At 42.5% G+C, this 22,968-nt stretch overlaps 1 protein-coding gene across 1 annotated transcript in view; it reads left to right on the top strand.

The window, feature by feature from the left end:
* Positions 1 to 22,039, top strand: part of LOC124796337 — a 32,747-nt gene extending 10,708 nt beyond the window's left edge. Inside the window, exons 2-4 of the mRNA XM_047260473.1 lie at positions 2,273 to 2,425; positions 6,425 to 6,583; positions 21,065 to 22,039. Of these exons, the coding sequence (XP_047116429.1) occupies positions 2,273 to 2,425; positions 6,425 to 6,583; positions 21,065 to 21,229 (477 nt within the window). The 3' untranslated portion in view covers positions 21,230 to 22,039. The remainder of the gene's footprint in view (positions 1 to 2,272; positions 2,426 to 6,424; positions 6,584 to 21,064) is intronic.
* The last annotated feature ends 929 nt before the right edge of the window (positions 22,040 to 22,968 follow it).

Below are 22,968 nucleotides of genomic sequence, written 5' to 3'. Positions count from 1 at the left end.
GTCACACGTCCGCAAGGAAAGAGGCCGATGTGTGGTGAGCAACACCAAGCTTTCCGACGGGCGGCGGTAACCACCCAGTGGGATATCCCAACCAATAACGCCATATGACGTTTGCTTTTACGTTATTTTCAATATTGTCTTTCGAAACTGTCAGCGTGAATAATAAAATATTCCAAGAAAAAGAACAGCTACTGGCGAGAGAAACACAACTAATACCTCAGCAGCGATAAACCACTATCCACATGCGACTACGATGCAATTTGAACGTGCATGCGTTCTGCGAATACTACAACCCAGCGCATTTCAACCGTTCTAGGCTAGATTAATAGCTTTATGCAAATGGATTTTAAAATAGTTACAACTATCCGAATAGTGTTTACAAAAACTTCAAACTGTTGCAGCCGTTTTATGAAAGATTTTGTTTACGTACGAAGCATCGTTAAGAAACAATGGTTATATCAGTTGAAAATCCACAGAACTAGAGTCGTACCGCTTATTAATTTTGATCACACTTATGTGGAACCCATGTTCCCCATAAAATTGGTCAGATGCCGCATCAAGTTCTAAGTGGTCTTTCAAAGTGATGCCCTCAACATTTTTGCACAGACTTATTTGATGAATTGGGATTTTTGAGAAGTTGATTTCATACGAAATATCGCGATTTCCATTAATTTATGTCTACGTGACAGTGATCTGTTGGTACACTGGAAACACTAAAGACTCACAGCTCACATGTTTTTTTCGTTCCGGAGACATCCTGGCTTTACTAAGGCACTTTAAATTCCATACGCTGACATAGTGATAATCGAGATTACTTGTACAGCGAGGTACACCTTCCAGTTGTGAAACAGTTCCATTTGTTTTTGTGCCGCATGTTCTGCTGAGATTTCAAGACAACTGTCAATATGTAATCTAGCGTCGTTATATATCTCTTGACTTTCCCGAAAGAGCTGTTCTACCGCAAGACAGTTGTTCTCAGAGACCGATGTAGCGAGATCATATTTTCAGCTTCTCTTTCATGAGGAAATATTCTCTGAAAGTATGATGTATACCGTATAAATTCATCAAATAACCATACGGAATCTTCCAGCAATTCTTAACAATACCTACTTAAAGTACTACTCAGCGCTATTGACTATTCTTTCGATACCATCCCGGATGTTAACTCGACTGTAACATCACTGAACGAATTCCGTAAAGCCAGCTTTCCATTTGTCTGTACTCTCATAGTGTCAACAGATGTCCAGCGTTTATGGCATCACTTCTTAAAGTGCCATGACGTATGCTCTTCATATGAAGTCAACCCCTTATTTTTGCTACATCCATTACTTTGGATGTTGTCACAGTACTTTCGTGTTATACAGAAGGCTCGTCACGAAGTCCCAGCGCATACGCTTCTAAGAATTTTTAGTTCAAAACAACTACTTCCAAACATCAAGCCATTTAAGCACTCCGGTGTTAACAAGTCATATCTGCTTCAGAAGCGTTCCCATTGCACTGATTTTTGACCACAGCCCGTTCTTGCAATTTTTCAGCTTCACTGCTCCATTTCTGAGCTCGCAGAACTAAGGCTGCAGTTTTGACAGTTAGCCCTAATCAGTGATAATCATAGCACTCATAGTTTGGACTTACAGCATGCCTTACCAGTTCTGGCTTCTAATCCCGCCTTAGACTGGAGATTACTATTGTTACCATGTCGTTGTTCTAGAGGGGTTAGCACTGTCATAAAATATCAACTGCTTATGCACTTTATGTCGTCCTGCGACATTTTTGTTCATTGTTTTGTTTAATAAATGTTGCAAATGTCTCTGAGTACTATGGGACTCAAAATCTGTGGTCATGAGTCCCAACAAAAAAAAATGGCTCTGAGCACTATGGGACTTAACTTCTGTGGTCATCAGTCCCCTAGAACTTAGAATTACTTGAACCTAACGAACCGAAGGACATCACACACATCCATGCCCGAGGCAGGATTCGAACCTGCGACCGTAGCAGTCGCGCGGTTCCGGACTGAGCGCCTTAACCGCGAGACCACCGCGGCCGGCAACATGAGTCCCCTAGACGTAAAAATACTTAAACCTAACTAACCTAACGACAGCACACACATCCATGCCCGAGACAGGATTTGAACCTACGACCGTAGCAGCAGCGCGGTTCCGGACTGAAGCACTAAGAACCGCTCGGCCACAACGGCTGGCTTTTTGTTTAATAAATGGTGCCTTAATACTCTTTTTCCAATTATATTTACCGACAATCCATTATCCTTCTGCAGGGATCTTACTTAATTGACGTCAAAGAAGTGGGCAGCTGCGAAGAACAAGGAACTGCAGAGATGATGTTTGACGTCTATCGTCGCCGAGACGATTCCGACATGTTGTTCGAAGGACACCTGTTCTTCAAATACCCTTTCGGAACAGGATTAACAGTGAGTAAATTGGTTAATTACTTAAAATGAACTTCAGTCGTTTGTTGTAATTCAATATTTGAATACAACGCATATCTTTTAAACAATCAAGACACGTTTGACTGTCAGTTTTTACGGATGCAAGAGAAAGATAGTCAGGATTTATATCAGATTAACTGCTTAGAGAGTAGTCCCCTTTTTCGAATATGGAAATTAGGACCTAAAACTCTTCGTCTCACTGACAGACTATATTTTCCTCCAGTATACTTCGTGCGATGCACTGATTGATTTCATGCCTGAAACAGCTAAATCTTGCTAACTACATGGTAAGTTCCGTGGCTAAAGAGGAAGTTAAAGATTTCTGTAAGTGAAAAGTTCAAAAGAACAATGATAGTAAGAAACTTCCTTTCGTAAGATATTACTGCATGATATCGAATGATATGCTTACGTTATGGTACAAATGTCTTCAATACGTTAAAAACAGGCTACTGCGAAAATATTCTGAAATACCGGACTTACTATTTTCTAAACATATAGTACCGTAAAACAACTGGTGAAGAATGCGAATGGCTGAACCTGGCGACACGTGTGCCAACATTCTTGAAGCACTAAAAAGACTTCTTTATCGTTTGTATTTCGTCCGACATGACGAGTCTCGAAATTTCATAATGGAATGCTTTACCTTATTTCTTCCTGAAATATTTAAGCTGTTTCTAATTATCTCTAGAACCTGTTCTGTAGCTTTCGTTTCCATCTTATGAGCAACAAGAAGGTAAAATATCTATCTTGCATTTAAGCAACAAAACATTTAACTTGCATTTAATATCCTCTCTTAAATAATTAACACATTTGAAGAAAACAACGCTCCTCTTGTAAAACGGAGAGGCGAGCAGAGAGACGAGAGACAGAAACAAGAGATACAATCTCAGCCTGTCCCTCTTCTGAAACGTCTGTTAGAAGGTATTTTAGTAAGGGCATTAAATGAAAATAGTAATTGACTGCCAGTAAGATGAGCTATACGAATTGTCGTGAAATCTTCTGGAAAAGTAAGTGTACGGCGTAGAGCTGAGTGTAATAAAAAGAAGCATAAAAATGAGAAAGGTTTGACATTTTTAATGGTCTGTGATTGTCGGTGCTTTCGAAATGCACAATGAAATCTCAGGTTCTGAAGACACACGTGACTCCGAAATAGAAACTGATTTGTTTCAGAAAGAGGTTGACGCACCGTTCAAAATCTTGAAGGTAGTAGACCCTCTTCAGTGCTGCTGAGCATTCATTCAGACGTACCGACGATCATGTTGCTAATTATAGGAGTACTGCCGAAGACTAAGAACCAGATATTATTAGTTTCTTTTTATTAACAAAGACGGACATCATTGGCGACAACTTATTTATGGATGAGCTCTGGATTACAGATGAGGTCCAGTGTCATGTCTGGAACTGCTTGTAACTCAGCGGATAAAAGCTCTAATGCATTCCTCAATCATTAACTGTTCAATTACAAGGTGAGGGTTTAATTTACACCCACATTTCGTCGTAGAACCTAAACTTTTCCCAAATGAGTAACTAAAATAGTACCTTCTGATACGTCAGCCTCTGTACACACCTCATTTCGTTCCACCATCATACAGATCACAATAATCAGTTACAACTGTTTAAGACCTATGTGATCATCTCAACGTCCATTTGCTTCCTATTACCTCAAATATTACTGTGTTATTTCTCCCAGGGGCATTAAAGTCTCGATCTATATTATCTGATTTTTAAACCTGGGACATTCAGAATCAGATCTAGGCGTTAAGACAAAGATAATATGTAGAGAATGACGCCAGCAATAGGGAATACGTTTCAGAGTTCAGCATCTCCTAAATAACAAGTTGTTAGAATTCCGTTTCCATTAATAATTTTTGTTGTATTTCTCTTACTTTTGTTTATTTCATTTAATTTTTATCTTTTCTTTCAGAAGTTCCGGTTTCTGGTGCTCTGAATGCACCATTCGCTTATTGCTTCTCTACATCGCTTACCATGTTAAGCAGATCCCACAACTACAGTTATCCCATATGCCGTACAAAATCATAAATTTTACAGCCTACGTTCGCTGTGATATAAGAACAGAGTATAAGGAATCAAATCACTGTAAATGCACCTTATAAAAGAGAAAATCTGATAAGGAGCACAGACATTTCTTATGTTCGGTAATATTGTCTTGGCTTGATTTAGAAAAGTTACATTTAAAAACAGACCACCAACAATACTATCTCCAGTTTGTTCGGCAGTTCGGTAGTTCACGTAAGTGTATTGACAGTAAATCTAACAGAAGCAAGACGAATACAAATACGAGCGAATAACAAAGACATAAGATGAAACATGTACTGTTTTAATAAACATAATGAAGACTCTCTTTCAAATTCTGAAGGTGGCAGGGGTAAAATACAGGGAGTGAGTCCGCAGCTCGTGGTCGTGCGGTAGCGTTCTCGCTTCCCACGTCCGGGTTCCCGGGTTCGATTCCCGGCGGGGTCAGGGATTTTCTCTGCCTCGTGATGACTGGGTGTTATGTGGTGTCCTTAGGTTAGTTAGGTTTAAGTAGTTCTAAGTTCTAGGGGACTGATGACCATAGACGTTAAGTCCCATAGTGCTCAGAGGCATTTTGAACAGGGAGCGAAAGGCTATTTACAATTTGTACAGAAACCAGATGGCAGTTATAAGAGTCGAGGGACATGAAAGGGAAGCAGAGGTTGGGAAGGGAGTGATACAGGGTTGTAGCCTTTCCCCGATGTTATTCAATCTGTATAATAATAAGCAGTACAGGAAACAAAAGAAAAAATCGGAGTAGGTATTAAAATCCATGGGGAAGAAATAAAAACTTTGAGGTTCGCCGATGACATTGTAATTCTGTCAGAGACAGGAAAGGACTTGGAAGAGCAGTTGAACGGAATGGACAGTATCTTGAAAGAAGGATATAAGATGAACATCAAGAAAACCAAAACGAGGATAATGGAATATAGTCGAATTAAGTCGGGTGATGCTGAGGGAATTAGATTAGGAAATGAGACACTTAAAGTAGTAAAGGAATTTTGCTATTTGGGAGCAAAATAACTGATGATGGTCGAAGTAGAGAGGATATAAAATGTAGACTGGCAATGGCAAGGAAAGCGTTTCTGAAGAAGAGAAATTTGTTAACATGGAGTATAGATTTAAGTGTCAGGAAGTAGTTCTGAAAGTATTTGTATGGAGTTTAGCCACTTATGGAAGTGAAACATGGGCGATAAATAGTTTGGACAAGAAGAGAATAGAAGCTTTCGAAATGTGGTGCTACAGAAGAATGATGAAGATTAGATGGGTAGATCACATAACTAATGAGGAGGTATTGAACACAATTGGGGAGAAGAGGAGTTTGTGGCACAACTTGACTAGAAGACAGGATCGGTTGGTAGGACATGTTCTGAGGCATCAAGGGATCCCAATTTAGTATTGGAGGGCAGCGTGGAGGGTAAAAATCGTAGAGGGAGACCAATAGATGAATACAGTAAACAGATTCAGAAGGATGTAGATTGCAATAGGTACTGGGAGATGATGAAGCTTGCACAGGATAGAGTAGCATGGAGAGCTGCATAAAACCAGTCTCAGGACCGAATACCACAACAACAACAATAAAGACTTAACGCTGGAGGCCGTGTCATCGTTTCCGTCAACGTAGTTGCCTCCTAAGTTCAGAGAGTCTGCGGAAACTTCATAGAGTGAGAAAATCATTTAACAGGGAATAACCTCAGCGAAAGTAAAACAATATTCGTTTCTTTCTTAAGTACTAACGAAAGTAGGAGGTTAAGAAGCAATTTATATCATAATGCACCCGGTTGTTTACCAGTATGAAACACAAGGAACGAATTTATCTGGACAGAATTACATTTATTTTTATCGTCTGTCCAGAGACTTCCTGCACGGGATTTGTCTACAGTTTCAGATTTAATAGAAATTTATCGTGGTGGCAGAGAACGCTGATCGGTATTTAATCTCTTTCAGGCAGAAACAGAGGTCCTCAGACAAGGCAGCATGGGCTGGCGCAACGTGTACAGTTATACAAATGACGACATCTGCCATTCCATCCAAAGCTTCAGCCCAGAATTTTGGAATTCCCTAATGAAAGCGGCTGGAATACCAGATGAATGTCCCGTACAGCCTGTAAGTACATAATGAAGATTCTTGAAGTATTACATGGTCTGGCCTTAATTTAAACACTATAGAACATTCTGAGCTTTAAATACTCGTACAAAACAATGAATAGCAAATAATCTACTTACCGTGTTACAGAGTCTGAGTTTTATTTAAACACAACAGATACAAAAGCATGAACACCATCAATTAATTATGTGTTTAATATGTTAGTAAAATTCTTCAATTAGAGAAACATTGTCTACATTAAAATTACTTAGGTGATTATGATACCAAACATCCTGACCGCACCACACAGAAAAATCAGTCTCTTCTGTGGTACTATATTTTCTTTCCCTTTGATTCCATACGATTATCACAGCTACAAATTATTGGCACAAATTCAGCCAATATTTGGGTTCTGTGTTTATTATTTGTGCCTTACACTTTCACAGCACTTCACTGATGTACACTGATGTTGTTAAAATTATGACCTTGTGGTACAAACCCATTTAAATTTCGGAAGTCTCCCAGATAGTGACATACTAAAGAAAGTAGTTCCAGGGTAATAAAGGTTTTAACACCTTTGTGTCGGTTATACATAAAGTGCCATATGTAAATGTTCATTCTTTTTAATTACAATGTGTACCGATGGTAAACCAAACAAGAACAAAGAATGTGAGTGTAATTTCTTAGCAGAGATCGCCGTACCAATTGCATTCTGCGTCCGAATCGGCGGCTGCGTAGGGATTAGTGCCAACGGCCTTGCCACAATGGTAACACCGGTTCCCGTCAGATCACCGCAGTTAAGCCCTGCCCGTCTGGGCTAGCACTTGGATGGGTGACCATTCGGCCTGCCGAGTCCTGTTGGCAAGCGGGGTGCACTCCGCCCTTGTGAGGCAAACTGAGGAGCTATTTGGTTGAGAAGTAGCAGCTCCGGTCTCTGAAACTGGCAAATCGCCGGGAGAGCGGTGTGCTGACTACATGCCCCTCCGTACCTGCATCCAGTGATGCCTCTGGGATATGGATGATACGGCGGCCGATCGGTACCGTTGAGCCTTCATGGCCTGTTCGGGACGAGAGAGGAGTAGAGGTTACTGCAATCGAAGACCTAGACGAAGAGAGTGCATTCCGTAGGACAATGAAGGCTTTAAAGGCATAAAGGATTTACTTTCCTTCAATATAAAAAAATCCTTGCGTATAAGAATGGATTAGGAAGCAATTCTCATCGGGGTCAGCTGTAAGGAGTCAGAGAGGAAATACCTGAATTACGGTCTACACCCGTAATGGTAAGAATTAGATGGATACAACCACTACCATCACACTGCGGACCAGGGCAGGATAATTAACGCATTTCGAATTCCTGAGATAAGAAAATGTATAGTGAATGTACGAGGGACAGTCAACAGGTCCGATGTTTGACAAAGAAACCACAAGGTATAAGATATAATAAAAAATGTCGTGTGACTAGGGCCTCCCGTCGGGTAGACCGTTCGCCGGGTGCAAGTCTTTCGAGTTGACACCACTTCGGCGACTGGCGCGTCGATGGGGATGAAATAATGATGATTAGGACAACACAACACCCTGTCTCTGAGCGTAGAAAATCTCCGCCCCGGACGAGAATCGAACTCCGGCCCTTAGGATTGACATTCTGTCGCGCTGATCACTTAACTACCGGGGCCGGACGTAAAATATGTTGCTGTCTAATCTACTTTAATCTAGTCGTATTGTGAATCAATACACACCTCCATTTACCTTCCCATTTCTTCAAAGCCAGTATCAGTAATTAATCAGTGGAAGCAAATTCCGGTGTATGCGACGAATGTGGAATCGCTACGAAGCAAAGATAATGCAGTTTTGCCACAACTCTACGAGACGTGTAATGGAAGATAATTATCGCAATCCTGAAAGATTTGTGAGGGACGAGCATTATCCCCTCTGAAGACGTTTATGTAAGAGGGAAACATATTTCTTCGCTATCGTAAGTAGTGAAGCGTAATATTCTCTGCTGACATTCTCACGATTGTAGAAAATTCCATAAAACACTAGCCGTTACTTTCCAACATCTTTTGGATCTACGTATGTATTCCACAACCAAAGTACAGTGCATGGTGGAAGGTAATTGGTACCAATATTAGCAGTTTCCTTTCCTGTTCCATTCACGAATGTTCTGAGGGAATGCGTGTCGTAAACTCTCGCCATAGAAGAATACGTAACGTATCCAGGAACATTGTCTAATATGATTGTTTTGATGAACCATGAGTTATGGACTCGACAGGCATAATGTTGCATGGACGTACTGACCTCCAAATCTCTGAATACACTCACCAGTCTGCGCTACTGTGACACTGTACTCCTTCCCAATTTGCGTCTTTTCAGGGTGCATTCGGCCGTAACTTCATTTTAATGGAAGAAAAAGGTACGACAGGAATTTCAATTCGGTTTTTCAGAGACAACTCTACGGCAATGGCTCCATACTTAGCTTGCATTTATCGCGAATCTCTTGCCCAGCGAAAAGCCCCAAACGACTTAAACAAAGCGCAAGTGACTACTGTGTATAAGCAGGGCAGAAGAACGGACCCCAGAAATTAAAGACCACCATCCGTAATATAGGTTCGCTGAAGAATCCTTGAACATATTCTCAGTTCAAATGTAATTTTCTTGAGGCAAAGAAGTTTATCAGCGCCAATCAATATGGTTTTAGAAAACACCGCTCGTGCTAAAACTCAGTTTGCCCTTTTCTCACGTGATAGGTACTTCAAAACTGTGGTTGAAAGGCATCAGGTAGATTCTGTATTTCTAGGTTTACGGAGAGCGTTGACACAGTGCCCCATTGCAGGTTGTTAAAAAAAGTACGAGCATGGAACAGATTCACAGATATATAAGTTGCTCGAAGACCTTGTTAAGTTATAGAATCCAGTATGTTGTTCTCGACTGCGAGTGTTCATCAGAGACAAGGGTATCGTCAGGAGTGCCTCAGGGAAGTGTGAGATGACCATTGTTATTCTCTACACACATAAATGATTTGGCGGAAAGGGCGGCCAGCAGTGCTGATAATACTGTGATGTACGGTAAGATGTCGAAACTGAGTTACTGTAGGAGGATACAGGGCGGCTTAGAGAAAATTTCTGGTTGGTGTGATGAATGACATCTAGCATTAAACGCAGAAAAAATGTAAGTTAAAGGGAGTTTTATTATCTTTGGCCCGGAAAACGGATGTTCTTTGAGAATTTTTTTCTCGGGAAGTGTTATAGATATCAATGTCAAATTTGCTCAAAATGTTTATTAATATTTTCTCTACAAACTGGAGTTTTTTCGACCGGAAATGTTGAAGAGAAAAGGCGGAAGTGCCGTCGGAACGAAACAAAATTTCGATGTAGACCTCCACGCGCGGGATGTCACAGGTCAGCCGGCTCATCTGAAATCGAAATTGAGTTGACGTTAGCGAAGTATATAAGATTCTTTAGGTATTGTACCTCGCTTAAGTTATTTGGACCATAGGAAACAAAATGGTGACCATTGGAAAAAAATAGGGTTTTTTCATCGATTTTTGGACTTCGTCGGCCAAGTAAAAATATTTATAGCTGATGGATCGGAATAAAAGTGGTATAACTCCTAGACAATTTAGTTAGCTTCGTGGAAAACAAAGAATCATGCCAGACGGTTCAGTAGATTTGAAGTTACCTTACCGCGCGATTAAAAAAAAAAGTCATTTTGAGAAAAACGCGTTTGAAGCTTCGACTACATATAAATGCAATATTATACAACTTACGTTCAATCTGCTATTCCGGGTCTATAAACTAGTCGTTCCTCTTCCTTACAGAGGGTGTTGTACTCTATCTGAGCCATCCTGCGCTGCTCCAGAGCCGCACGTACGGCCGGTGACAAGTTTTCGGCCTCTGAATCCGGTGGTCGTCCAAATGCTTGGCGAACTGCGTCGAATAGAGTCCCAGGCAGACGTTCATCGTTGTCATGGTCTTCAGAATTGCTGAATACCCTTCGTTGAAGCTGCTCACTGCCGGTAAAGTCGCAATCTCTACAGTCTTCGCACCAGAATGCAAATGCTTGGGGGCTAACTTCCAAATACACGCGTTCAAACTTTCATTTGAATTTTGTGTGTTTCCTCCCAAGCACCAGTACAATAACTCGTCCTCCGAAAGAAAAAAAAACTAGTGCTTGAAAAAGGCTGATTTCAGGCAGTGCATTTTTTTCTTCAACCGCGAATAACAAATATTTCCGTACCGTATTCGGAAAAACCTTTTCAGGGGTGGATTCTAAATACTTTTATGAATCCAAAAATGCAGTTAAGAAAAATTGATTTTTTAACCAAAAGATAGTAAACCTCCCCTTAATGCGAATGAGCAGGGTACAGCATTAGTAGCGTCCTGCTTGACACAGTCATTTCAATATCTGTGCGTAACGTTGCAAAGCGATATGAAACAGAAAGAGCATGTGAGAATTGTGGTAGGAAATGCGAACGGTCGACTTCGGTTTATTGGGAGAATTCCGCGAAAGTGTGGTTCATCTGCAGACCATATGTAGCAGACCATATGTAGGACGCTACTGTGACCTGTTCTTGCGTACTGCTCGAATGTTTGAGATCCGTTTCAGGTCAGATTAAAGGAAGACATCGAAGCAATCCAGAGGCGGGCACCTAGATTTATTACTGGTAGGTTCGATCAACACGCTAGTGTTACGGAGATGCTTAGGGAACTCAGATGGGAATCCCTGGAAGGAAGCAGACGTTCTTTTCAAGGAACAACGTTGAGAAAATTTAGAGAACTGGAATTTGAAGGTGACTGCAGGACGATTCTGTTGCTTCCAAAATATATTGCGCGTCCGCAAAGATAAGGTATGAGAAATTACGGCTCATATGTAGGCATATAAATGATACTTTTTCCTCGTGCTGATTGAGAGTGGAGCAACAAAGGAAATGACTAGCAATAGTACGGGGTACCCTCCGCCACGCGCCGTAAGGTGGCCTGCGAAGTATCGATATAAATGTAGATGTAGATGTAGATGTAGACGTAGAAGGGGATGCTCGACCACATCGAACAGCGCAGATGAAGGAGCACTGGAAACGAAGGGATATAAAATGGTCCGCCAGTTTCCCCAATTTAAATCCCATCGAACACCGGTGGAATGCTTGGGAGTGAACTACTGCAGCACGTTTACATGCACCAACGACCTTCCAGCAATTGTCGATTGCGCTGGCGGCAGACTGAAACGACCCACCACCAGAACTCTTTACCAACTTGTGACGAGCACGGGAGACGTTGCGGGGCACTCACTGCCGTCAGTGGTGATCACACACCCTATTGATAACCATGTCCCGATATTTTAAATTCTCGGAGGATCATCATAAATCGTGTGGATTCCTGTGTGATTAACTTCTATATATAGAAGTGCCATTTCTGTTCATCTCACTGCGCCTTTCTTTCAGTTACCATGTGTGCTATTCTTACAAGTTCTTTCTATTTATGGTCAAGTTTTATCCAGTTATGTTGCTTGTCTGTGACACTCTGTTTGATAGTTAATTCAGTCCATAGTTTTGCACACCAGCGTAATAAAAATGATTACTGCTTTTAGCACCTCATTTCATAGTCTAATTCCGTCAGAACCGCCTCATTTTATTCCACCACGCTTCATTGTCTATGTTTTTTTTATATTTATGTTCATCTTACAACCTCATTTCAAGAGGTTATGCATTACGTTCAATTCTTCAACCTAATCCCTTGCAGTCTCTGACAGCATTATGGTGTCATCAGCAAAACTCTATATTTTAATTTCTTCTCGCTGAACTTCAGTTCCCTTTTAAAATTTCTGCTTAGTTTCCTTCTGAGATTGCTCAGAGTAGAGATTGAATAAAATCAGTGTTACGCTTTAGCCAATTATTTCCCATTACTTTATAAAGCATCAGTGTTAGTGTTTTTGTTGTGACGTAACAAGACTGTTACGCCACTTGAAGTAGCCGGTAGGATAGGCACGCGTACACACACGCCGACGGGCGTCAAGTCTGGAACAGGCTACGTAATTAATGCTATGAAGAAAAATACGTAGCTGGATTAATACTTATCTTTAATCAATCATTGTGGTACATCGCTCTTGACTATACACAGGAGACTTTAATTACAATCACTGTAAGGCTAATGGCGCCTTGCTAGTTCGTAGCCATTAACTTAGCTGAAGGCTATTCTGTCTCTCGGCTAATGAGAGAGAAAGGCTTCGTACATCTAGTCGCTAGCTAGGTCGTCCGTACAACTGGGGCGAGTGCTTGTTCGTATCACGAGACCTGCCTTGTGGTGGCGCTAGGTCTGCGATCACACAGTGGCGACACGCGGGTCCGACATGTACTAAATGGACCGCGGCCGATTTAATCTACCACCTAGCAAGTGTGGTGTCTGGCGGTGACACCACATTCCTCCCCCGCAAATCGGCGAACGGTCGTGAGATAAGGCTTCCGCCCGCCGTGGGGAGGACCCCATGTTGACGTATGCGATGAGGTGGGGAGCCGAACAACAGGCGAGGCTGTGCCACCCGCACCCGGCCATTCGGTCCGAGGGGAGCTAGGAAACGCCTGAAAACCTAGTCCAGGGTGCACGTCAACATGCGGTGTATGCGCCCGTAAAGAGACAGGAGGGGCCGAAGGGTCGACCTCCATTGCGTCGGGGTAGCCGACGCGCGATGACGTCATGTAGTCCGGAGCGGGCGGGAGTTCCATGGCGGAGGACAGCTGGTCACGGGAAGCGATCGGCGGCGCGTGACCCTGGGAGGCGCTTGGCGGCTGCAGCGAAGCGTCGAATGCGGGCGGCGCCGGCCGGAGGACCGGCGGCTGCGGCGGCGGCGGCGGCGGCGGCGGCGGCTGCTGCGGCGGCGCGTCGCCATGGGGCAAAATGGAAGGCATCGTCGGTAACACCTGGGGATGAGGCGAGCCAGTAGATGGGTCCCCAGGGCGCTGACCGGACGGCACCGTCGCTGAAAGCAGACGGGGAGCGGCAGAACCCGTGCGACGACAGAGGCGCAGCTGATTGAGATGCCGACGCACCTCACCAGAGGCCCCCAAAACCAAATACATCGCGCGGCCGAGGCAGCGAAGAATGCGCCCTGCGAGCCAACGCCGTGAACCTCGATAGTTGCGATAAAATACAACGTCGCCTGGAGCAAAAGCAGGATTCTGCCGCTGCAATGGAACCTGATGCGGCGGATGCAGCAAAGACATCAAGGTGCGATGAGGACGACCATGGAGCAACTCAGCCGGCGAGCGACCATCGCGGGGCTGAGAGCGATACGAGGACAAAAAGAGCAACAATGCGTCCTCCCGAGAATGCGACTCTTTCAATTTCAACATATGTGACTTGAAAGTCCGGACCAATCGTTCAGCGGCACCGTTTGACTGAGGCGAAAACGGCGCGGATGTCAGATGTTGAATACCATTGGCCTGGCAGAATGACTGAAATTCTGCGGACATGAGTTGTGGGCCATTGTCGGAAACAATAGTCTGCGGAAGACCTTCAATGCAAAAGATAGCAGACAACGCTTGGATGGTGGCGGAGGACGTCGTGGAAGACATCCGGACAACAAAAGGAAAATTACTGAAGGCATCGACCAGAACCAACCATCGAGCATTCCAGAATGGACCAGCAAAATCAATGTGCAAGCGTTGCCAAGGGGAAGTGGCTTTGGGCCATGCAAAGACTTTCCACGGCGGTGCGGATTGTTGTTCGGCACACGCCATGCAAGAAGAACACATATTCGTAATCGCAGCATCGATTCCGAACCAAGTACAGTGCTGACGAGCTAGTTGTTTCGTTCGACGATACCCCAATGTCCTTGGTGAAGAAGCCGTAAGACAGAGGACTGTAACGAACGTGGGACCACGACTCGGGACTGATCATTATCAGAACGCAACAACAAAACACCACGTCGAACAAAAAGTCTCTCCCTGTGAGCAAAAAATCGGCGAACCAACGGATCCTCGATCCGAGACTTTGACAAAGGCCATTGCGTAGCAACAAAACGCAAAACAGTAGCAAGGACAGGGTCAGCAGCTGTGGCTGTAGCTACACGACGAAAATCGATCGGAAACGATTCGACCACGTCATCGGTTTCCGAATCAATGAACATGCAAGCAAGTTCGGAAGAATCGAATGCTTTATCCTCAGCAACAGGCAAACGGGACAACGCATCAGCGTTGCCGTGCTTAGCAGTGGACCGATACAAGATATCGTAGCGGTACTGCGAGAGAAAAATAGACCAGCGAATGAATTTCTGCGCCGTACGTGGAGGTACAGGCTTGTTCGGATGAAAAAGCGATGTCAAAGGTTTGTGGTCTGTGATGATGGTGAAGTGACGACCATACAAGAAATCATGGAACTTAGTAACACCAAACACGAGAGCCAAAGCTTCTTTCTCTATCTGGGAATAATTTCTTTGCGCAGATGAGAGCAATTTCGACGCAAAGGCAATAGGGCGATCATGCAAGCCAACTTTGTGCGCAAGCACAGCACCGATCCCGAAATCCGATGCATCTACCATCAACAAAAGGGGTTTCTGGGGATCGAAAGGCGTGAGGCAAGTATTAGAAAGCAACGCCGATTTCAACTGGCGAAAGGCGCGTTCGCATTCCGTCGTCCAGACGAACGGAACACCTTTACGGCGTACGCGATGAAGCGGAGCTGAAAGAGGAGGCATTGCGCACATTCACTCACACCTTGTGATTCTACATTGTTCAATGTTCTTGCGACCTCATCACGCAATGCGTGAGGAACATTGCGCGCTCTGAAAAATTTCGGTTGCGCGTTGACCTTCAGTTCCAATTGTGCCGCATAGTTTTTAGCGCAACCGAAACCCAGTGCAATAATGTCTGCAAATTCGTCACATAAGCGAGAAACACTGTCTGAAGGCACAGCTTGATTCACTGATAGGACCTGATTTACAATAGACATGTTAAACAACTGAAATAAATCTAAGCCAAACAAGCTCACTGCAGACGAAGAATGAAGAACGTAAAACGACACAAGTTTTGTTTGTCCCTTGTAAGTTGCAAGAAGGCTGCACTGTCCTAACACAGGAATTTTCTGTCTGGAATAACTTTTTAACTGAACATTTGCGGCATGCAACGGAGGTGCGCCGAGTTGTTTGTACGTGTCGTGATTGAGCAATGAAACTGCAGCTCCGGTATCGAGCTGGAATGGTATCACTTTGCCTTCAAAGTCTAAGTCCACAAAAAGTTTATTGTCCTGCTGACGACAAGAGCGACTGTTTTGTGCAATTTGAATAGACACTGGTACAGAATCACTTGCTAATGGACGTGATTTCCGGCGACGTCGACGCACAGTTTTTGTGGGACGAACACAGTCACTGTTAGAGAAAGTGTCACTGGACGAAGTGGAATTGACGACATGAATGTCCATGGGCGAAGGTCCACGATCCTGAGTGTCCGTGGTTCGATTCCGGCGCGAAGCAAAGGGCCTGGAATGATTGTGATTGTCTGATCGGAGCTTTTTCTGGCAAACACTTTGAACATGTCCTTTTCTATTACAGAAAAAGCAAATAGCTTGGCGTGACGGGCAATGTTCACGCGAATGTCTAGTAGCACACCGCGGGCATGATTGCACTGCATTTGTGGGCTGGCGCGGCACACATGGCTTATAGCGCGGCGGCAGCTACGTTTGTTTGCGCGAGGGCAGTTGCCGGGCCGCGCAGCTCGCCCGGCGGACCGGTTAATGTTACACACTGCTGGCGAAGGTTCAAAAGATTCCTGAGCACAGTCAAGTGCGTCTTGTCTATCCAATATGTCTATCACTTGTTGAAGGGAGGGATTAACTAGTTTCAAAATTTGCTCCCGTATGCGAACATCAGAAACGTTCTGTGCAATTGCATCACGCACCATTGTATCTGAATAAGAAAGACCACAGTCACAGTCAAAAGAACACTCCCTAGTAAGTCCTTGCAATGTTGCTACCCACTCCCTATTAGTTTGACCGGCCGTACGTTTTGTACGAAAAAACGTATACCGTTTTGCAACCACATTAACTGTTTCTTTGAAATAGGCATCTAAAGCAGACAAAATTTCGTCGTAGGACAGAGTTGCTACGTCGCGTCGGGGAAACAATTTCACTATCAGACGGTAGGTGGACACACCGACACAAGAAAGCAAAAACGGCTGCCGCTCATTACCTTGAATTCTGTAGGCGGCGAGGTGGAAGGCAAACTGGCGGGACCATTCCCGCCAAGTCTCGTGGGTGTCATCAAAACTTCGAAATGGTGGTGCAACGGCAAGTTGTGGCTGCGGTCCCGGTGAAGCGGCGGCGGCCGCATCGGTTTGACTGGCACGTTGACCCTGGACGAGCTGTCCAAGGGCATCCAATAACGCCTGCGTCTGCTGATTCTGCAAGCGATAAAATTCGGACAGTACATCTGGAGATTGTGGCGAAGCCATGACACAAATAAATGTAAGCAATCACAAAAAACACGTTTCCTTGAAGCCTCGTCGCCAATCTGTTGTGACGTAACAAGACTGTTACGCCACTTGAAGTATCCGGTAGGATAGGCACGCATACACACACGCCGACGGGCGTCAAGTCTGGAACAGGCTACGTAATTAATGCTATGAAGAAAAGTACGTAGCTGGATTAATACTTATCTTTAATCAATCATTGTGGTACATCGCTCTTGACTATACACAGGAGACTTTAATTACAATCACTGTAAGGCTAATGGCGCCTTGCTAGTTCGTAGCCATTAACTTAGCTGAAGGCTATTCTGTCTCTCGGCTAATGAGAGAGAAAGGCTTCGTACATCTAGTCGCTAGCTAGGTCGTCCGTACAACTGGGGCGAGTGCTTGTTCGTATCACGAGACCTGCCTTGTGGTCGCGCTAGGTCTGCGATCACACAGTGGCGACACGCGGGTCCGACATGTACTAAATGGACCGCGGCCGATTTAATCTACCACCTAGCAAGTGTGGTGTCTGGCGGTGACACCACAGTTTTTGCCTCTATGACTTACTAAACGGATGGTTAAGTAATATTCACTCATTCAACACCTGCTTCCTTACAGTTCGATTTCTAGAAGTCTGAGGATATTTCATTATCAAATGTATCTATGACATAGGGGTGAATATTTTTTCATGAATGGCTCTACCAGGGATCTCTGTTCCGAGAGCTTTCTGAAATTCTCCTGCCACCACCACCCTCCCCTCCCCCTTTTTGCTTAGGGCTTGTTTGTCATCTAGCTCTTGACATTCATACAGCTCCTTCTCTCTTCCACAAAGGCCCATTTAATTTCTTTGTACCTGCGATCCATGTTTCCCATAGTCGTGCATGCTTTAACAGCTTTACATTTCTCTTTTAGTGATTCCACTTTTGCTATTTTGGATTTTACTTCAATCTCATTTTTAAACGTCGGTATTCCCTTTTCGCTGCTTCGGTATTCCCTTTTCCTGAATTTTTGTACTCTCTCCTTTCATCAGTTAAATTCATCTCATGTGTTACGCTAATATTGCTACAAAACAAATAAACCTCGACTTAGAATCGATCCCTCGACCTCCTGCGTGTTGACCCAAGACGCTCTCCACTGCGTCAACTACACAGCACTGCTCTATCTGTTGACAGAGGTAGCTACCGAGAATGTGATTACAGTTTTGCTAGACTGCCAGTCTTTAACGTCCATTTACTACCAGAAATATGCGCAAGATGAAATTTTGTGCCAGACGTTTTTGTATTGCGTCTATGTGAGGGATCACGCTGCCAAGTCCGGGTGAGCGAATTTTTCTTCAGCCTGTATATGTGGTGTCTGTTTTGCGGACATGTCCAAAAGAACAGACATCATATATATACCCGTCACTATTCGTTTGCAGCCCATAATTTTCCTGAAAATCTTTCTTTCATTTTTTTAAAGTTCTTCCATCTGTTCGTTTTCATTTTAGACTGGACGCTCGGAAGCATAGAGTTCTTCCTTTTCCAAAACTGAATTACAGTGCCTGATTTTGGTTCTGCAGGAAATCGCTCGGTTTTTGCAGCTGTTCCGTGTCAGAGTGTTTTGTGTCAGACTAATTTTATAGCGCTTCCTTTGACTGCCCCTTCTCTAGTCCACTGGGCTGCATACATTCTCCTAAGTATCTGAATTTATCTGTCCTTTTAATCTTCCTCTAGTTCATCTCCAAATATTTCTTCCTTGGTACCTGTATTCCAAGTCTTCTGTCTTTTAATTTGAGGCATTGAGACACGTTTTTCCTGCGATTTCCTGCAAGATATCCAGCAATCTTCGCTCATCCTTTCAATTTCAGGCTCAAATGGCCAGGTCGTCTTCAAAAGTAACACCTTTTTTCTAAGTTATTTCCTTTCTTTCAAAACATATTCTTTTTGTTCCTGTTTCAGAACATCTTTCCAGATTTTCATTGTTTGCTCCACTCCAATACTGAAGAGAACTGGAATAATTCATCTCCTTGTCTGCTGCTGTCTATATTTCAACGGGCTCAGATATTTCCCCAGAAAACCTAATTTAGGTATGGTCTCTCAGGTTTTGTTTTATGATTTCCTTCGTTTCTCTATTTGTTCCTAATTTCTCTAAAGCCGTAAATAAAGTTTGTTTGCCCCTTTACTCCTGATGAGAATTAGTGCTGTATTCGGGCTTGTTATAGCTCTAGTTCTCAGAATGCTCTTGAGGTTGAATATATTCTGTTCTACTCAAGACTGCTTTTACGGAAAGGAGCTTGACATTTATCAATGAGATGATCAGACTGTTCTTCAGCTCTCCTCAATAGGGCCTTATGGATTAGCTGATAAGCATCTGATAGCATGTGGGTCCCACTGTACTTGTTCGGATCCATTAGGTTGTCTTTCTTACAGAGTGAGTTTAAGAAAGATAACTTCGTTATTTGTTATATTTCCTGGTGCTGCGATTTTAATGGTCAGCAGTTCAAGTATCGCAGCTAAAAATTAAAACTCATGTAATTTCCACGAAATTCTTCACACCTATAAAATCAATATTGTGTGACACAGCTTGTATAAAAGACATATTCTTGTTGAAGCTGTCAAAAGTTATTATTTTATCATTCTTCAATTAGCTTCACTCTGAAGATAATCTTCTGGTAGAACTTTTAAGATCTTTGAAATTTTTGTAGTGAATATCACATGCCTGTGTGTCTAAAAAATCATGTAGTATTCACTATAAAAAAATTAAAAATAAATAAAAAATTTTGACATTTAAAAAAATTAAAAAAATTAGAGTCATGCTTGAAAATAATTGTTTATGTCGGCCCTAGTTGCAAAATAATGGAATAATAACATTTAACAACTTGGTGGGGTCATTTTACAAGAAAAGTCTTCGAACCTATCTGTTTACTGAAACAAGCCACTATACATACTTCTCTGAAACTTCACGAATAACCATCAAAATTCTCAAGATCCTAAGATGTTGGCCACATTCAAATTTCCTCTGAGTTATTTCGAAAGATTGCCTCACAAGTGGCAAATTCATAATTATTTTATGTCGTAAGACAACAGAATTAGTTATGTATAAGCAACTGAGGGTTGTTGGGGTTTTTAAAAATGTTTTAGAATCAGAAGTAAAATGCTCACGAAACAAGTTAGCATCATATCGACGATACCAAGTGAGTAACAAAATCATGAAAATGTAGGTTTTATAGCTAATTAGTTGAAATAAAATTCTTCTGCTTAATAAGTTATCTTGAACTGATTAAATACCTGTTATCTTTGTGAAACTGAAGCCTTAGGCACAGAATTCGTTGTTGGAGAGCGGAAAAGTATGGTGTGACAAAACACCGTTTTGTGCTTGGTTTCAGCGCAAAATATGACTTGCCTGGTAATAGCAATAATGCTCAGACTTCCTTAACATTATAAACCATGGGCAAGGATGATGTACGTTGAAACCAGACCGATCACTTCCAATAACTGACAGGCTGAAAATACATTCAGGTTTATAGATTAGTGGAGCGTGGTGCTGATTGCATAAACTTAAATAAAATATACTACATTTTTAAGCAGTTAGTTTATTTCGTTAGTAATTATGATATCAAAAAGTATAGTACCTTTTCATCTGGAAACTCTAACACGAAGGAGAACAAGAGCGAGTTCTATATCGATTTTTGTATTGTAAAACAGGTGAAGAACGAAATTCCACAGATAGGTGAATAAGTATCAGAAATAAACTGTTTGCAATACAATTAAGTCTTTGACGTTGAGTTACGATGATTTCTTATAGGAGCTAATATGGATATGCATTCATTGCTCTTGGCTCGTATTCATTATGGAAAACCGAATTCTGAATAAGAGAAAATGAGTGAATACGATGGTCATGATGCAATAAGTAGTTATAACTAGCAATAAGGAATCTTATGCGTAGAATCCCTTCCTTCGCTTAATCGATAATTACCACATTAAGCAGCGCACACTTACAATTCAGGTGATCAGGGACGGAAGTACATTAGTTCAGCCTGTATAAACTTCTTCAGTTAGCAGCGGCGCCTGACCAGCACTTGCGACTTGCAGGGCAACTACACAGTGAACGAGTGGAAGCCCCTGCTGGATTTGGACAAGATGCCGTCGCTCCCATATGGCACCTACCGCTTAATCATCCAGTTGAAGCAGGGGACGGGAGAGCTGGTGGGCTGCTACCAGATACTTGTGGAAGTCAGCGAGAACGTGGACGCCTGAGGTGACGACGTCTTCTGGGCCGCCAACAGATCTGCCGTATTCTCCTGCAAAGATCGTCCCCAACACTGAAGCAGACCTTGTTTACATTGTTTTGATAAAAATTGAATTTCATGTATTTCTCGCTCTACCTTCAGGGGAACTACTAGACCAATAATAAAAAAAGTAGCCACCTCACTCTCATTTTTAAGCTTCTATGCTCTTGAACCAAAAACTCAATTCATAAAAAAATACATGGATGAGTGCGAGTGGGACTCTCGACATAACTTAGTTATGTGTGTAAATGGTTCGTCCATCACGGAAATCGAGAATCTCGACGATTTTTGCCTGTTATCGATATCGATACAAGCAACGTGTTCATCTATCGATTCCTGAGAAAAGGGAGTCTAACAGAAGGACAGACAGAGAGTCGGGTAACAATTGACAATATTTTTTGGTGCAATTTACTTACTTATTAACAATTTTCGAATTTTTTTTTTTCCTTTGCTTTCACAGTCAAACCTTGGTTCTTACTAAATATCATGATTCCAGGTCAACGCAAAGTACCCTGTAGGTTTTGGTGAGTGAATCTGCGTGTACAAAATATGGGTATTAAATGGCCGTATCTTTAGATCGCACTCACATAGAAGGTTACATTTTTGCCCCGCCAAGGCACAGTACTCTTAGTATTAAATATAAATTTGAATTTGCTACGTCAAACCGTTCTTGAGAAAAAGTGGTCTTAGCAATAGGACAGACAGTCGGATAACAAATTAGAATTTTTTTCATGTATTGTCATTACAGATTAACAATTTTTGATTTATCTTTAGTTTGCTAATACTGGACCTGTTAATCTACCAATTTTGAATAAGAAAATAAATCCTAGAGCTTTATTTGTACTGTGAAACCTTCCTTCTTGCAAAATTTCATGATTCTAGTTCAACGGACAGTACCTTACAGGTTATAATGAGTGAGTCTGCGAGTATCGAAGTATATGACATAATGGCCATATCTTTTGATTAAACCTCCAAGCGACCGTAGACCTTAATATCCGATATAAATTTCAACTTGATACGTCTGCCCATTCCTGAGAAAAAGTGTTTGTAACAGTTGCACAGACAGAGAGGCAGGCAGACAGACAACAAAGTACTCCTATAAAAGGTCCGTTTTAAGCGACTGAAGAACGAAACGCTAAAAAATTACGTATTTTCTGCTTTGTTATAAAAATCTGAGTTTGCTGTCTTGCTATTAATATGAGTACATTATGCTGAAGTGCAGTTATTTTATGTGGCGAAATACTGACGTTTCTGAGCAGAATGGTTAATACCAGTTAGTTTGCATCGTCCTACAATGTGCATTATTTATGTATTATGAGAGAAACTCTGATATACCTGAGTGTATGTGATCACGCAAACAAAAACATCGTTTCTCACCCTACCTTAATGAGAATAGGAAAATTCAGGGTTGTGAAAGGAACCGCTGCTGATTGAGAAAACTTCGACAGTATTTAGTCGAACTACGGCATCCACAAACGGTACCTTAAATAGCATGGACAGCTGAGAACAGAAGGATAAAAAGATGCTCACTTTTGCTCCGAGTCTAAATCAATAAAGCTACAACATTTGAAACGCTGCGAGGCAGAAACCAGTACGTTATTTGTGTAGTTTATCCCCAGACAAGCATCTTCAAGTGTGCTCTGTGAAACGATCACTAGTGTGTATGTTGAACAGTAATGACTAGGAAAGAATTTTTATCAACAACTC

The sequence above is a fragment of the Schistocerca piceifrons genome, chromosome 4 (genome assembly GCF_021461385.2).
Source record: "Schistocerca piceifrons isolate TAMUIC-IGC-003096 chromosome 4, iqSchPice1.1, whole genome shotgun sequence".
NCBI classification, from domain to species: domain Eukaryota; kingdom Metazoa; phylum Arthropoda; class Insecta; order Orthoptera; family Acrididae; genus Schistocerca; species Schistocerca piceifrons.
This window is presented reverse-complemented; position numbering and strand designations above follow the sequence as displayed.